The sequence below is a fragment of the Uloborus diversus genome, chromosome 7 (genome assembly GCF_026930045.1).
Source record: "Uloborus diversus isolate 005 chromosome 7, Udiv.v.3.1, whole genome shotgun sequence".
In the NCBI taxonomy this organism is placed as follows: domain Eukaryota; kingdom Metazoa; phylum Arthropoda; class Arachnida; order Araneae; family Uloboridae; genus Uloborus; species Uloborus diversus.
The window spans coordinates 163,297,697-163,313,623 of record NC_072737.1 but is presented as its reverse complement, the minus strand read 5'-3'; the positions used below and the strand labels follow the sequence as shown (position 1 = coordinate 163,313,623).

General features: G+C 30.7%; 1 protein-coding gene across 1 annotated transcript in view; it reads right to left on the bottom strand.

Annotated features, from left to right (window-relative positions):
* LOC129226973 (condensin-2 complex subunit G2-like) overlaps window positions 1-15,927 on the bottom strand; it is a 57,841-nt gene that overhangs the window by 38,064 nt on the left and 3,850 nt on the right. The window contains exons 3-6 of the mRNA XM_054861602.1: window positions 9,360-9,521; window positions 6,811-6,925; window positions 6,551-6,714; window positions 1,991-2,128 (exon numbers count right to left, since the gene is read on the bottom strand). Coding sequence (XP_054717577.1) covers window positions 1,991-2,128; window positions 6,551-6,714; window positions 6,811-6,925; window positions 9,360-9,521 — 579 coding nt within the window. The remainder of the gene's footprint in view (window positions 1-1,990; window positions 2,129-6,550; window positions 6,715-6,810; window positions 6,926-9,359; window positions 9,522-15,927) is intronic.

Below are 15,927 nucleotides of genomic sequence, written 5' to 3'. Positions count from 1 at the left end.
AGTCTAGTGAGTAGTTAACTACAAAAAAATAGTAGTTTGTAGCGATTTCTGGAAACTACTTTTAAATAAACTGAAAACAAAAAAGAAAGGTTCAAACGAATTTGATTGGCTCAAATTTTACACAAGTACATCAGCGGATGCAATGAGAAATAAGATTCATAAAAATACGAGTTGACTTCAGGCATTTCATTTTGACGCCATACGTTCTATCTGTTTGACGCCATTAGTTTTTTTACCGTTGTAGTTTTCACATTTCACCAATATTCATATTGCAAAAAGCACTTATTTTCGCGAAAATACAGCTATTGGTGATTTCGCGAGTTGAAAATTTGGTGAATTTTATATGAGCTGACCGAAGATTAAAAAACAAAAATATTTTAGCGAGGCTTAAATTTTTGACAGTATTCACCAAATAAAAAGAAGCTACTTAAAATGTTATAGAAAAGGATGAAATTGAACTGTTCTGGAGGCCTTACAATAAATACGAGCATTACAGTGTGTGAGAGTATGATAACGGACATTTTTCTTAATGTCTTCTGATGAGCTAATTTATCAATTTTTTTTGTTCAATTCTCTTACGGTGTGTGTGTATCAGGATTCCCCCCCCCCCCCCAAAAAAATGGAAAGTTGATTTTCAAGTCGCACACTCTCTTATATTTTATCGTTTTACATCCCAAAAAAAATCATATAATTTGAGCAACGGCAGCAAGTGCCGATTATGTCTGAAAGTGAATCAGCACTTGTGTAATGCTGGGCCAAATTGAAATAAAATGTTTTTTTAGAACCTCAAAATTTCTGTTGATAAAACGTTGCTCCTATACCCACATATGCACCACTAAAACCTTTATTCAAATTAAAAACCATTTAGATATCCCACACGTGCCTAACATTTATAATTTTCTTCAAAAAATTAAGTTTTTGATACATATTTTCAGAAATGTAAGATTTTACGAAATTATCAAGCTGAAAAATATAAACAGTAAAGTAGAAAAGTAGGTAATTAGCGTTAAATAGAAATGTTTGTTTTCCTGCAATTTTTAAGTCTCCCACATAGTACTCAAAGATCTGGTTTTTTTCCAGGTTGAGTTAAATTTTTCATTTAAAATACATTATTTTTTTACTATTTGTTTGTAATTGTTGATCTGTAAATGTGTTCGTTATTAATTTTTGAAATTGATGTTCTATTTAAATTTTTATGTAATTTTTTAAAAGATAACTGAAAAAAAAAATCAATTTTTTAAATAAAATTATAAATTTTAGGTCAAGTGTGGCATATCTAAATGTTTTTTAATTTGAATAAATGTTCTTGTGGCACGTGTGGGGTGTTGGGTACAAGGGCAACGTTTCCCAACAGAAATTTCGAGTTTCTAAAAAACTTTGTTTTTTTTTTTTTTTTTGCGATTTCGCCTAGCATACAAGTATTGTTTTGCACTTTCAGGTGCAAGTCGGCACGGGTTGCCCTTGTGCAAATTATATGAAACTTTTTTTCACGATTGTTTTGACACAAGAGGAAAAATACAAGAGTGTATGCGACTTGAAAAATTGACTTTCTTTTTTGAGGGACAGCCTATTGTGTATGCTTTTTATTTGCTTATTTTTTGGAAAAGTAGCGAAGTAGTGACTACATTTCAAAAGTAGTTTGTAGTTACTACATTTTGAAAAAAGTAGTTGTAGTTAACTACATTTGTAACAAAGTAGTTGTAGTTCGCTACAAAAAAAATGTAGTTTTTCCAACCACTGATCTGGACAAGAGAAATGAAATAAAAAAAAAGAGGATATCTCAGAAATAATTCTAAACCAAAACAAAACATCCCTAAATTATTATTGATTCTAATGCCATTTAGAAGCAAAAAAATTATGTGAAAGTCTATTTCCCAAATTTTTTTTATTGTATTTTCAATGTTGAAAACAGCATTAGTATTAAATTTGAAAATTTGAAATGTCTAATTTCACAGGAAAAGGTAATCAAACAAGGCAATTATTCACTTACTTCAGGCATCTGAAGGTACAATTTGTTGACAGCACACTTCTTCAAAAGATTGACAATTTCTTTTTTATCAACTTCATTCATAGCCAACACCGTCGGAAATATTGTTCGCAGTGCACAAACCCTTTTCACGTCAGTTTTCTGTGGAGAAAAGATGCATGTTCATTATTGAAATTTTTACACAGAATAATTAAAATCAGGGAAATACATGTTTGTTAATTCAAAAGTTGTTAAAAAAAAAAAGAGTCGGAGGAAAAAATGCATTTGAATTTTTAACCCCTTAACGATCGGATAATTTTCCAGAAAACAGTCATAAAAGTGTATATTTTTTTTATTTAAGAAAATGATATAAAAATAAGTGTATGAACAACATGTGCATTCAATTTTTCATTTTCAATAATTTTTTGATTGAAATTAAAAAAAAAATTAAAATTTTATGAAAAGTCAACAAGCAAGTCCAAGCAAGCAGCAAAAATTTAAGAAATATGTCGTTTAAACATTAAAAAAGAATTTTATTAATCTCTTGTGTAATATAAGTAAATTTTTCTTGTGTGGTAAATTTCAAAGCTTTAGATACAGAGGCCAACGTCACAATTTGGTAAGTTAGTACCAAATTTGATTTCTTCATCTCTGCAATTACATTTAAAATGGACTGGTGTGGCCATCCAGTATATAAAGAGAGAAATAAAATGTGTTCCGGGCAAAATAAATGAATTGGTTTTAACAGTTTCGTCGCGTTGATATTGCACACCCCAGCACGGCAATATCACAGGAGTGAGAAATGGAGGTCGAAACCCCAGCACGGCGTGTTCACGGGAGCGAGCGGGAAGGGGTTAATTGATGTTTTGATTGATTTATAATTAAAATGCATGTCATATATAAGTCTCTAGAGGTCTCTAGAGGAGCTACAGCTAATTTACTGCACAAGAGACTCGTATTTGCGCATCCAAAACGCATCTATCGAATTCAAGTAGACGACTGTAGCGTAGCTGAATAGTAATTGCGTTAGAAAGATGACTGTATCTTGGAATTTGCAATTGATTTACAAATAAAAGTCGTTTAAAAAAACCCCACCACTCCTTAGGGGGATAAGGATCCGACCAGTTGTGTAACAACACCCAAAGTCTCTGAAGGAACATTTTTTCTTTCGAAGTGAATGGCTGTATTGGACAATGGGGTTTGAAAATTCTAGAAATCGTAAAAAGAACTTCACCTTTCATGTAATTTTCCTTGAGATTCACTGTCACTTTAAATTTAAAATAATCTGAATTTGAACGCACTATTTCCAATTTCTTGCCAGTCATTTCTTGAGGTGTAAAAGAATGTTCAATTTTTGTGTGTAGTAAGTCGGGATAGTTAGACATCGATTTATGGAGTTCCATTTCTTCTTTATGCAAAACTTGAATGAGATCAGACTGTTGGAACTTTGCCTGATTCAAATTTTTGAACCTGACAGAACGTCATTGACACAAAAGTCCCCAGCGTGCGACTTCACATGTATTGGGAAAATCTTGATGTCCTTCATCTATCAAAGTCCTTTGAGTACGAGTGGCAAGAAATGGCGAATGTCTCTCTGCGACATCTCTGGAGCTTCTCAAATTGCTTAATGACCTACTCTTTTCCTCTATTGGAAGTTTTACTATATCTCTACCAGAATCATCGCGTTTAGCCGTTTTACTGAAATATTCCTCGCTATACAACTCTTTAATAGGAACATTCTGATTTACCCCACTATTTTCAGGTTTCTGACCTTGAAGCACACTGACGAGTGACGCTTCTTGTTTGTACGAAAATTCTTTTATCGCGGAAAACGAATTGTTAATATTTACATTTGAAGGTACTGAATTACTGCCATTTTTGTCTTTTTCATAATGTAGCAATGTATTATGCCCTTTAAAGCATACTGAGCAATTGAATGTTGAACGACAATCAGGCTTGTGTTGCCTTAAGCAATTTCTACACAATTTGTGATTCTTTACAAATTCTAAGCGCTGAGAAATATTTAAATTGTTAAACTGGTTACACTTAAATAAAGAATGTTGTTCATTACACATAATACAAAGTTTAATGTTTTTATCGGCATTAATAAATAAATTTCTGGGTTTTGACATAGGATTTTGAAACCCTTTTACATTTTTGTTAGAAATACTCGTATTTAATTGATCAAGCACATTAGATCTGTTATCTATAAATTGTAATAATTCATGTAATGACGGAATTTCTTTAGTAGCTACAGATAATTCGTATGCCTTTCTAGAATCTTTATCTAGCTTTTGAAGAACGATGTTCGTTATTATCTTGAATGATCATTACATTCTAAATTAAGCGCTTTTAAGCCTCTTAAATTCTTTTTAACTTTATCAGATAAATTTCTCAATAATTTTGAGTTTTCGAAATTTATTTTTTCTAATCCCAATATTTCCTGAATATAGAGATCCACTATTGCACGTTTATTTTCATACCTAGCCTCTAATGCACTAAACAAGGATTTAAACGTGTCCTCACTAGTTTCTAACATTTTTGCTTCCCCTTGTAAGGCAGCTTTTAAATAGAACAATTTTTGAGTTTCTGAAATGTTTTCATTAGCAGAAATCATGGATTGAAACTGACCCTTAAAGTTAGCAAATTCTTCAATTTTACCGCTAAATTTAGGTAACGGGATAGTAGGCAATTTAGGAGCCAAATCAAACTTTAATGAATTGATAGCACTAAAGTCTTCAGTTTTAGACTTATTTGTTTTATCAGTAAACCTAGTAAGGAAATATTTAATGTTTACCTCCAGAGTGTCGCAGATCGAATCCAATTCCATGAAGATTTCATCACACTCGAATTCTTCTTTTTCATCCAACTTTAACTCACCGTATAACTCGAAAAGCCTTTTCAATTCTTGTTTTAATTCCGAGATATCACGTAATTTACTTTCGCATTCAACTTTAGTCTTCTCACACAATTCTTTATCTTTTTCATCAAATTTAGTTATAATCGTGAGTTTTGCTTTTACGCGTCCCCTTAATCGGTTCAACTCAGCTTTATTATATGTTTTAGCCATTTTATTATCCGGCTGCTGGACCATATGTTGGTCGCTGGTAAGTGGACTGTATAACTTATTTTGAGAAATAGCTGAGGCTGACACAATTGTAGTTTTGCTTGGTTTTATTGAAGAACCATTATATTATATACATCATGCCGCCGCAGTCTTACAGTTTCTGGCGTTCGTCCCAGGGACCGCAGTATAAAACTGCAATCCCAGAGGCGTTGCCACAGGAAAAGTATAAATATATAAATTTGCATATGCACAGTAAAATACAGTGATCTCTATAGAACCATGAGTTTCCACAGAATGCAATTTAAGAAACGCTGGTCTAGTATATTTACATCCAACAGAATTAGATAGAAGATTTCGAAAAATTGTATTTCAAACTAAAACTATACATTCAAAAATTTTAAATATGTTTTGCAACTTCAAATGCATACCAAACACATATTTGAAATAGAATTATAGTTTTCGAGATCAAAGAACTTATTGAGATTGGGGAACAATATAAAAGGTTCATATATACATCACAAAGGAAAACTATAATAAAAAAAAACTCATATTTATGTTTGGAAAAAACCTGAGATACTCCTTTTTGAGCAATCACGATTGCTTATTGTTCTCACTTGACAGTCCTTGATGTTCCGGTTCCTTTTTCAACTTGGACCAGGCCTGCAGCACCACCGTCCACCGGCGGCGGCGCGGCTGGTCCTGAGCACTGTCCCCCGGAATCCACTTTTGCTGGGCGGGTGGCGTCCATGTCCTACACACGCATGCGCATACACAGTCGCCTACACGCGCACGCCTTTACACATATACACACGCCTACACACACACGCACACAACTATATACATGTAAGCACCCAGGAGGAGGGACATGCTTGGGCGGGGGAGCCATTTCTAGAAACAATAACTCTAACCAGTAGAGTCTTGTCGCAACTCGTGATTGCAAAAAACATAATTTGAATTCAAAGCTTCAGAATTCAAATTAGAGTTAATTTTTTTATTTATTTATTTATTTTCAACAGTCCGCTTGAAAAAAGATAGTTAACTTTCCTGCAATATAAGTAACTTTTGCAGAGAACTAACAATAGAAAACTCTTTCAAACATAATTAGTTATGATGGAAACTTTGTTATTAAACTGTGAACATATTTACATTTTTTTAAGAATATTTTTGATTCAAATATAAAAGATTGACATCGAGAAAATATCGAGCGTAAGGCATTGATGTTTGAAAAGCCATTGGCTGTAAAAAGCATAGATGTTTGGAAAACATGGACATTGCTGTTGTGCCACTAGTGCTAAATCAAAAATTTAAATAATCAAGAAGCAAATAGAATAGATCAAGGAATTAATATTCATTCAGTTTTGTTGCTGAAGTGAACAATAAGATCTTTGCTATGAAAAGTTTAAATGAATAAGAATAGCACTTGCACAAAATACATACACTACACAGTGATTCAGAGGGAAAGTTACAAAAACAAAGCTGAAAACATTTTAAAAAAATTAAATATATGAAAATCTTACTGTTGCTTTTGAATTTAGTGAGCGAATCAGCAAATATGCAATAGTATTATACAGGAAGTACTGACTTCTTTCTTTCAAATGAGTATGATGATAAACTTTCTCACAAAACTGAGCAATACTATTTTTCAACCCTTCAAAATGATTTGGGATCTGAAATATGATGCCTGGAAAGGGAGAAAATTTGTCAGTATTCTTCATTAAAATTACAAGTGCGACAAAAAATCAAAATTTAAAACAAATAGAGAAAAATTGAAATGCACCATTTAAATATATGGCTAAATGTAGTAAAGAATTTGAAATTGGGTACTCCAGTTCAAATGCAACTGAAACAATATCTAAAGCAGCTACAATGACTTGTCGAGTTGTATCAACTTCCTGAAATAAGTAAAATTTGAGTAAATTTTATGAAGATTAAATAATTTACAAGATTTACAATAAGATGTGATGATAATACAATGTGACAAAATGTGCGTACGAAATGGTGCTGTAGTTGGGAAAAACATTTGGGGTAATTCACCTAGGGATTTGGGAAAACTCACTAAAAGAAAGGGTGGTTTTGTAAAGAAAAAATAACTGCTGGTGGGGCTTGAGACGAGACAGCTCAACTCCTTTCGTTTGTGTGTTGTACTTTAGAATGACGAAAATTGTAGTACACACGCATCTCTTCATGTTTCACGTTAACAAGCAATAAAACGTATTTCCGATTACTGTGTGAGTCTAAATACAACAAATATACGACAGTTTGAAATCAATTTACATTACTTTTGCAACAACAAATACTTTGGGAAACTGTCCTCTCCACATTATCCCCCAACAACAGCAGAGGGTGTAACTGAAAATAAGTAAATTTGTGCTAATTTGAAAACTTTTATTATGTCCAACACAAAATATTTTTAGAAAATTTACATATTAAGGCCATTAGTTCATTTTCAAAGGCATTTATTAAAATGCTTTAAGTGAGACAAGGTCATAGTTTTCTCAGACAGATACAACAGTTTATGAATTAGGACTCCAAGTGATATAAAAGAATAAAAATGAAAAACACTTTTTGGCCAGTTTAATTTTAAAATTATTTCATGAGCAAAGTAGCAAAAACTTTCTATCCAGTCTGGGACACTATTTTGGGCAGTTGAAAATAATCTGCAGCATTATTATCAGTTTTATTTTGAGTTTTCATAAAATGCACAAGTAAAGGTCAAGACTCAGAAATTTTCTAACTGGCCAGTGGCCGTTAGACCTGAAAAACTTAGTGGCCATCACTGTTGCCAAGTTTTAAAGTATAAAAAGAGGGGCAGTTTTGTCACTACTTTCATAAAAATGAATAGAACTCTCTGTGCACTATGAAAAGTAATTATTAAATACATATTTATTTAAATGTGCAAAATTTAAGTTAAAATAGGTTTTTTATTTTTTTTAATGAATAAATAAATAAGTTAATAAATGAGAAGTTGCAGGAAACTACATTTTAGATGACTGTTTTAGTTTATAGCAAAGCTTACAAAGCAAATGCAATTGCGCAGGTAATAATTCACATTTTTTATGAAAATCATTTGAAAAGAAACATCATTTATTGTACATTTTATGCAATCTTCAATTGTTTTTATTGAGGTAAACATCAAATTCTGTTTTTGGAAACTCAGGCAAGTAATAGTCTTGTCTATTTCCATCTTGCGAATGACCAAACATGGCGTCTGCACGAAAAAGGTGTGATTCTATTTAGATTTTTGAATTTGTTACATAAAAGTAGAAAAAAATTCAAAATCCTTAAAAAACTAGGATTTAGATGAAATAGTTTTTAGCACTTTAGTCTAAAGCAATGAAGATAAGATATTCTAAGATAAGATTTTAAACTTTATAAGACAATAATTAAGAATTATCCGAAAAAAATGGCACATCCGATTCCGTTTATGAAAACGTAGGCACTTAAAGTGTCTTGCGTACCAACATCTTGGGAATGACCAAACATGGCGACTACTCCAAAAATTAAGATATAAATTTTTGAATTTGCTGCAAAAAATAATTTTAAAATAAAAATCCTCATGAGGTTACATTTTAGTTGAAAAGCTTTTAGCACTTTTGCGTCCAAAGCAATGAAAAGATAAGGTGAAATTTTAAATATAAAACTTTTTATTCTTCAAGAAAATTACTTTAAAAAATAAAAAACAGAAAACAATTTAAGTTATTTTCATCAGTTTGCAGTTAAATAAAACATCCAATTCTGCTTTGTTTTTGAAAACTTAGGCACTTAAGCATCTTATCTACTTCGATCTTGTGAATGACCAAATATGGCGACTATGTTTCTAGCTGAAATGCTGAAAGCATCCATCGCCTTTCCGGCCAAATAACAATCTCTAAACGATCTTTGCCAAATGGAATTTATTTTTTATTTATTTCTTTCTGTCCTTTTATAAAATTGTCTGCAGATTGCAGAAAAATCTGCGACGCCCATCTTGCAGTTTCTGCTACCGGGTTCATGAGGCTGTCAACATTCAATAACAAGTCACTAAATATTCAAAGCAAAGAATTGTTTTAATCATTGGAAAACAAATTGAAAATTCCCGCTTATTTTAAATTTTCAAAGTCCCCCCCCCTTTTTTTTTAGTTTTCCAGAAGTTAAAAAGTTAATAATTTACAGAAATTATTAAATAAATAATTATGTTGCCAAATAAATCAAAAGTCAACTTTTCAACTCAATAAATGTTATTTAAATAAGAAAAAAATACATTTTTGAAACAACTCAAATTGGTAAGATGCAAACTTTTGATGCAAACATTTTTATTTTTCTAACTATGAAAATTACTAATGTTACTTCGTCAGGAGGAGGGTCATGGTGCGTGTCTTGGTTAGTTTCAAAGGCAGAATCAGACAGTGCAATAACCACATCTGTTATCAGCTTCCAAAGACGTTCTAATTCTTCTTCCTTTAGTGTCTTCAAAGTAGCATTAAATGTAAAAGGAACTTTTTTGGATTTCTGAAATTTCAAAATTACATTAATGGAGAAGATAATTAAAACTAACAATTAATTAAAAAATTATGTCAAAATAGTTTGCAATACACCTAGTGAGAAGAATTCCTCATGGTTGAGCTATTGAAAATATTCTTGTTCAATACAAATGAATAATTTGACTATCGTGAAATTAATTAACAACTAATATTAAAACTGAAATTATAGTAGAAGATTATACAAGTACTAATAGCACTTCTGAAGTTTTATAAATAAATTCTTCAGGCCAATATGCTATATTTTAACTTTTTATGTGTATTTTTCAGGCTCAAAATATACTATGCAATGTGATTATTACTTTAAAAAAATATTTCCCTTATTTACCTACAGTGGGCTTCCCATAGGATATACTTCATATAGGCTATATACTCTCAAACAATTTTTAGACATATTATGTATATGATCCATAGACAGAAATACCTTCTGGAGGGGTTTTTTTGATCAAAAATACCTTCGGGAGGAAGTTTTTTGATCACAAATATCTTTCTGAAAAAGGATTTTTTGATTAAAAATACCTTCTAAAAGGGGGGTTTCTGATCAAAACAGCTTTAAAATGCATAAACTACTGTATTAGAATTTGCATTCATGTTTAAACCAATGACTCTGGGGGGGGGGGAGGGTTCACCTTCTCCCCCTTTGCTGCGCCACTAATATGATCCTATACACATATTGTGCATAATGGATTGCTGGGAGCCCAAAAAAATTGATGGGAACATCACCGACTATGTACCCTAACGTATTAGCCCTTAAGTCAAGGGCTAACAGTCACATATCCTGACGAGATGAACCGTACCATTGCAGTGAACTCTCGCTGGTGGGTCAAATTTATTTTAGCTACCAATTTGTTGGCACTATCAGCTTCAATGAAATGACATCCGTCTTCAGCTCAGTTATTGTCTGTTTAGGCTGATGAATTTATAAGATAAAACTGCAGTCTACGTGGATAGCATAACGGGGCTGTTGGTATATTGCATGTAGTTTGCCTTAGCCCTGGCTTAAAAGCTGGAAACTTAACTGCTTAATATTGTAATAATATTTTAAATTTATACTCCCTCTGAATAATTAAGTTTTTCTTTCAAATTAGTCTGCATAGTCCAAGATGTTTTATAAAATTAATTTTAAAACATTTCAGAATAAAAAATATTTTATCATATAATATTAGATTAAGATTTAATGGTTACATTAAAATTTGCGGCAAAGGCATAACCTTACCCTAATTACGCGCCCAAATTTTTCATTATATGTTACCAGATCAAAATTTTAAAAGACCAGAAATAACTGTAGGATGTCAAAACAAAAAGGTAGCATATCAGTTTTAATTTAAAAAAAAAACTTTTTTCATACACCAGATAAACATCTTTTATACCCTCCTCAACAGTAAGGTGCTGAAACTGCCTTAAAGTTTAAAAAAAAAAAAAAAAAAAAAAAGATTTTATAAAAATCAGTTCTAAATAACAAATTCCAATTACAGCGAAATCTCGTAACAATGAACTTCAAGAGACCACAGATTTTGTTTGCTGTAACAGGAATTTCGTCATAACAGCAATTACATTGGGACTCTAACTTTATTTCGCTGAAACGAAAATTTCGTTGTATTGGTATTTGTTGTAATGGGATTTCACTGTATATACTGATTAGTGATGTGCTGGTTATTCTTTTCCATGGATATTGACAAAAATAAAGATCTTTATCCTTATCCATTTTACATTTGGCAGACTTTAAACAGAAACTTTTGAACTTTATCTTTTAACTCTTAAATTTTACTACACATTTGAAATGCTACATATAGGTAACTATAAAATGCTGTTTAGTTACATTTAAATTAGTTCTTATTTTTAATAAAGATTATTAGGTATTATTTCAACAACAAAATACAATCAAATCTGTCTTTGTACAGTGGATAGTGCCCGCATAAAAAAAAAACTTCGTTTTATAAAGAATTTGATCAATTGAGTCCCAATCTGATTGAAACTTTTATGCACAAAGAGATTTGAGGGAGTTAATTTTTAGTGCTACGAGAACCTTTCTTTTGTCCCATAAGTCTCCAAAAACACGACTGAGGCAGGACATGACTGTCTGAGATCTAATCTCTACAAAATTGGAATATCAGACTCTTTCCAATGCAACTCCGGTCAAGCTATGATTACTGATCATTTGGACATTTGTGCTGCACTTGGTGATTTTAGTTCCGCTAATGAAAAGTATCAGAGCACGCAGGGGCGTGCAGGGGGTAGGGGAGAATAGAAGAGACCTGGCCCTTTTTATTCATATCTTTGGATACGTTTTTGGAATTTGTTCGCAGTGAGTAATTTCCTTTGTGTTTTACTGTTCCATCTTTGATTTAATTCATTACTTATTGCAATAACTGCCTACACCAAATCTTATTCGCTCTTCGTTTGGCCAATCAACCATTGCAGAGTTCACTACACAAAATTGCAATGTATTTGTTTAATAAATCTTTTTTTTTAATTCCATTGAATAAGATTTTTAATTTTCTCAAAGTTTTTTTTCCAGACAATGGCAACATATATTGCGTTTCTTCAATTTTTAGATCTTCGAAACATTTTACAAAAATTTACATCGCAGAATGTTTGTCACTATTTTAAGTTGGATTTAAATTCAGTTATTCATATCTTTGGATACGTTTTTGGAATTTGTTCGCAGTGAGTAATTTCCTTTGTGTTTTACTGTTCCATCTTTGATTTAATTCATTACTTATTGCAATAACTTAGTAAGTTTGAACTAAAATGTTAGTTATGATAATGTTCTCTGAATAGATCTTTTGATGTGATTTAACTTATTTAGTAGATCGTTTTAAATTTTAATTGAACATTAAATCTACGTAAGGGCTTTTTCTATTTACTTAACAAACTATTACTGACTAATGTCGTTTTTTATCAAACTTTAAATGTTGTTAAATTTGGTAGAAATGTATGTTTCATTTTAATGTTTTTTAGGAAATTAAACATAAAAAGTGTAACATCATTTTTGTCCTGAACCATTTCGTTTTATGCGCTTTATATTCCCACGTACATTATGTTAACATGTTGGAAAACGTTACATCTCACTTCTCTTTTCTGCAAACTTAATTTTAAAATAAGAAAAGCAATAAAATTCTATGAAAAAATAGGCTTAATAATATATTTCTGCATATTTTCATCAATTAAAAAAGGAAACGTTTTATTACTTTTTTTTTTTTTTTTTTGCTTCCTTACGTCTATAATCAAAGAAAGGAGAAATTTAATAAACAGTTCCATGGGCGTCGCTGACTCTTCGTTATTGAGGGGGACGATTGATGCAATGCAGAACAATCACCAAGGGATTATACCCCCTCCCCCCCCCCCCTTTTTTTTATAAACGGGAACTTTAATTTAGTGATATAAAAAGAAACGGGAAGCCTTCCATCTCAAAAATAAAAAGAATGAAATACTGAATATAAGTAAGAATTAAATAAATACCTGTGTGATGAAAAGTAAAAGAAGACAAAGCAAAGTTCATAGGCACAAATTTTCAGGAAACAGCGAGCACGTGTTTCCCTGTTACAAGAAACCCTTTTTCCCTTTTTAAAGAAGGGAGTTTATAGATAGCTCATTTTTATCAGTCGTGTTTGTTCATCAACATGATTTCTATATATATATTATGTGAAATTTTATCAGCATTAAGCTAAAAACATTTTAACAAGAAAAATCGATAAAAGCGGATTTTTTGCAAATTTTGTAGGAACAGTATCAATGAAAGAGAGTTTTTCTTAAAAAAAATATATATATATATATATATATATATACTTTTGTTGATAAAAATAATTTTTTGAAATTTTCACAAGCGAAACTTATTATAAAAGGTTTTTTTTTTAAATTGATGTTCCCATTCGGGAGCGTTGACATTCAAAAGGCGTCAAATACGGTCAAAAAGCGTCTCAAATAAGCGAATTTTTAACGTTTCAATAAGATAACTGAAAATAAGAAGTTAGTCTCTAAATCAGAATCTTATCCCGTTAAAAGCGAAGCAAACAAACATAGGTGAACTCTTTACACCTTTGGATAAAATAGTTGAGCTCATCAAGAAAAAATACTAGAAAAGAAGCAATAAAATAACAATACATTCACTTTTTATTTTCAAGAGAGAATAGCTCGACTTATTTCACAAGCAGCAGTTTTAAATTTCCAAAAAAAAAAAAAAAAACTGTTTACTAGATAACCGACCTCCCCTCCCCTGGTATTTTGTAGTGAAAAATACTAGGCATTGCCGTAAAATGCAAAGAAATTCCGAGTCGACTGTACATCGAACACAAAATTGAATATCTATTTGATCACTGATCGTAAATACATCAAGATAATAGTGATATAAAAATATCAATAACTTCAATGTTAATTTACAGCAGCGGATTTATTATTTTTGATATATTTTACACTATTATATTATAACGTTTTTTCTTCTTTCTTTAACTTACTTTTTTCGTTTCGCATTTACTTATAAACAGTAAAAATAACATGAATAGAAAAATGAATTCTTTTAAATCGGTTTTTATCTTTGAAAGATAAGGAAGAACAAATCGATTCATTTCTAGAAGGATAATGGCAAAATAAGCTGTACTATTCAATTTTCAAAGAAATAAAAGTATAATTAACAATGTACGAGAATTCACACATTGACCTATAATACACCCAAAAGCCTTTTTCTTTAAAATAACAAATTAAATCAAAACTTTTTATATCGTTCACTTTTCTTTCATAGTCTTATATCAATGTTCATTTTGTAAATGAATTTAATTATCTATAGAAAAAATATTTAAATTTTAGATCAAAATTAGATGCGCAAGGAAGAGGCATTCTCCTCATATTTTGCATTATAAAAACTAAAACCTAAAAATTCAGCTTTTATTTACGTTTTATAATTCTCTGAATATTTTATAATCCTAGATTATTATTAATAATCTTGATCAATGACTGGGAATTGAGTAAATGTTTATCGCTACATCAATATATTTAAATAAATAAAACTGAAATTTTATACTTATAAGAAAAGACTAATAAGAAGACACTAATTCTAAAAGAAATTCCTTAAGGGTTCTCATTGCTGGGACATCTGTTCCGGTAGTTTTTAAAAACTGGTACGATTTTTTTTTTTATTTTTGGAAGTTTCAAAGCTAGAAATGTATCAAGAATGCAATATTTTGACTGCTTCATTTTGAAGCAACTAAAGTTGTTCATATAATTATTAATTTTATATAATTTAATGTAACTTATATATTTCTTGGGAACTTTCAAGTTAAATAGAATATATTATTATTTATATTGCACAGTTCCAAGGTTTTAGCACACAAACTTTTTAATTAAATATAATTTTTACTACATTTTGTTGTATGGTATAGTTGTGTATAACTTAAAGGACAATAATTTATAAAATTATAATTGGAAAAATTAATGTTCTCAACATAAATTATGACAGACCGAGTTTTCAGTATTTATACCAGTAACGTCTGTCTTCAGTAATGTACGCATTTATTCAAACTCAAATTTTACTGATGTTTATAACAATGAGATTTTTAAAATTGTTGCTACAAGAAACAAGAAACGTTTTGAATTTTAAGAACTTAGATTATTAATTTTTAGTGCATATTTGGTCCCTATTCTTGCAAGCCGAAAGACAATCAAAGAACGAAATTAAGGTATTTCTTCTATGGTGTAGAGGGAGAGAGTAACTAGAATCCCCTCTTCAACTGTCATCTATCTTAGGAGTAATGTAATGTATTAGTAAAATATATGGATAAAATATTTTTTGTTGTGAGCTGTCAATAAATAGTAAAATACTTTTATTTTCATGTCGTCTAAAATGTTAACTTAGCTCGTAGCAAGTTGATGAAAACTATGAAAAATAAAAATGAAGTACCGAAAACTTTCTTATAATATTCGCTTTTTCGACAAAGGCTTATTTTACCAGTGAAAAAAGATAAGAAAAGAAAAGTCATTTTAAAATTATTCATTTGAGTGAAAAACTCAAACAGCTCTGTGAACGAATACATTTCAAAACTGTTTTAAGGTTCATGTTTAGGCTAAGATAAAACATAAGAAAAGAAAAAATATCTGATACCAATTTAAACTCTAGCGTCGGTGACGCTAAAAGAATCGAGGGGCCCCCTAAAGGGAACAGAAATCTGAGAGGTATTTTTCTAATGAGGGTGTCTTCAAATATTTTCTGAGAGAACTTCCAATAGCTGTACATCGTAAAGCCTTTTTCTGCGAAAAAAAAAGAGGGCAGTACTTACCATGAAAGAATTAAAATGGGCATTGAAGTTTTGGAGAAATTGAAAATGATGGTTAATTTGAATTACAGAATTTTTTTTGCACGAAGATTGCTGCTCAAACAGCTGTGT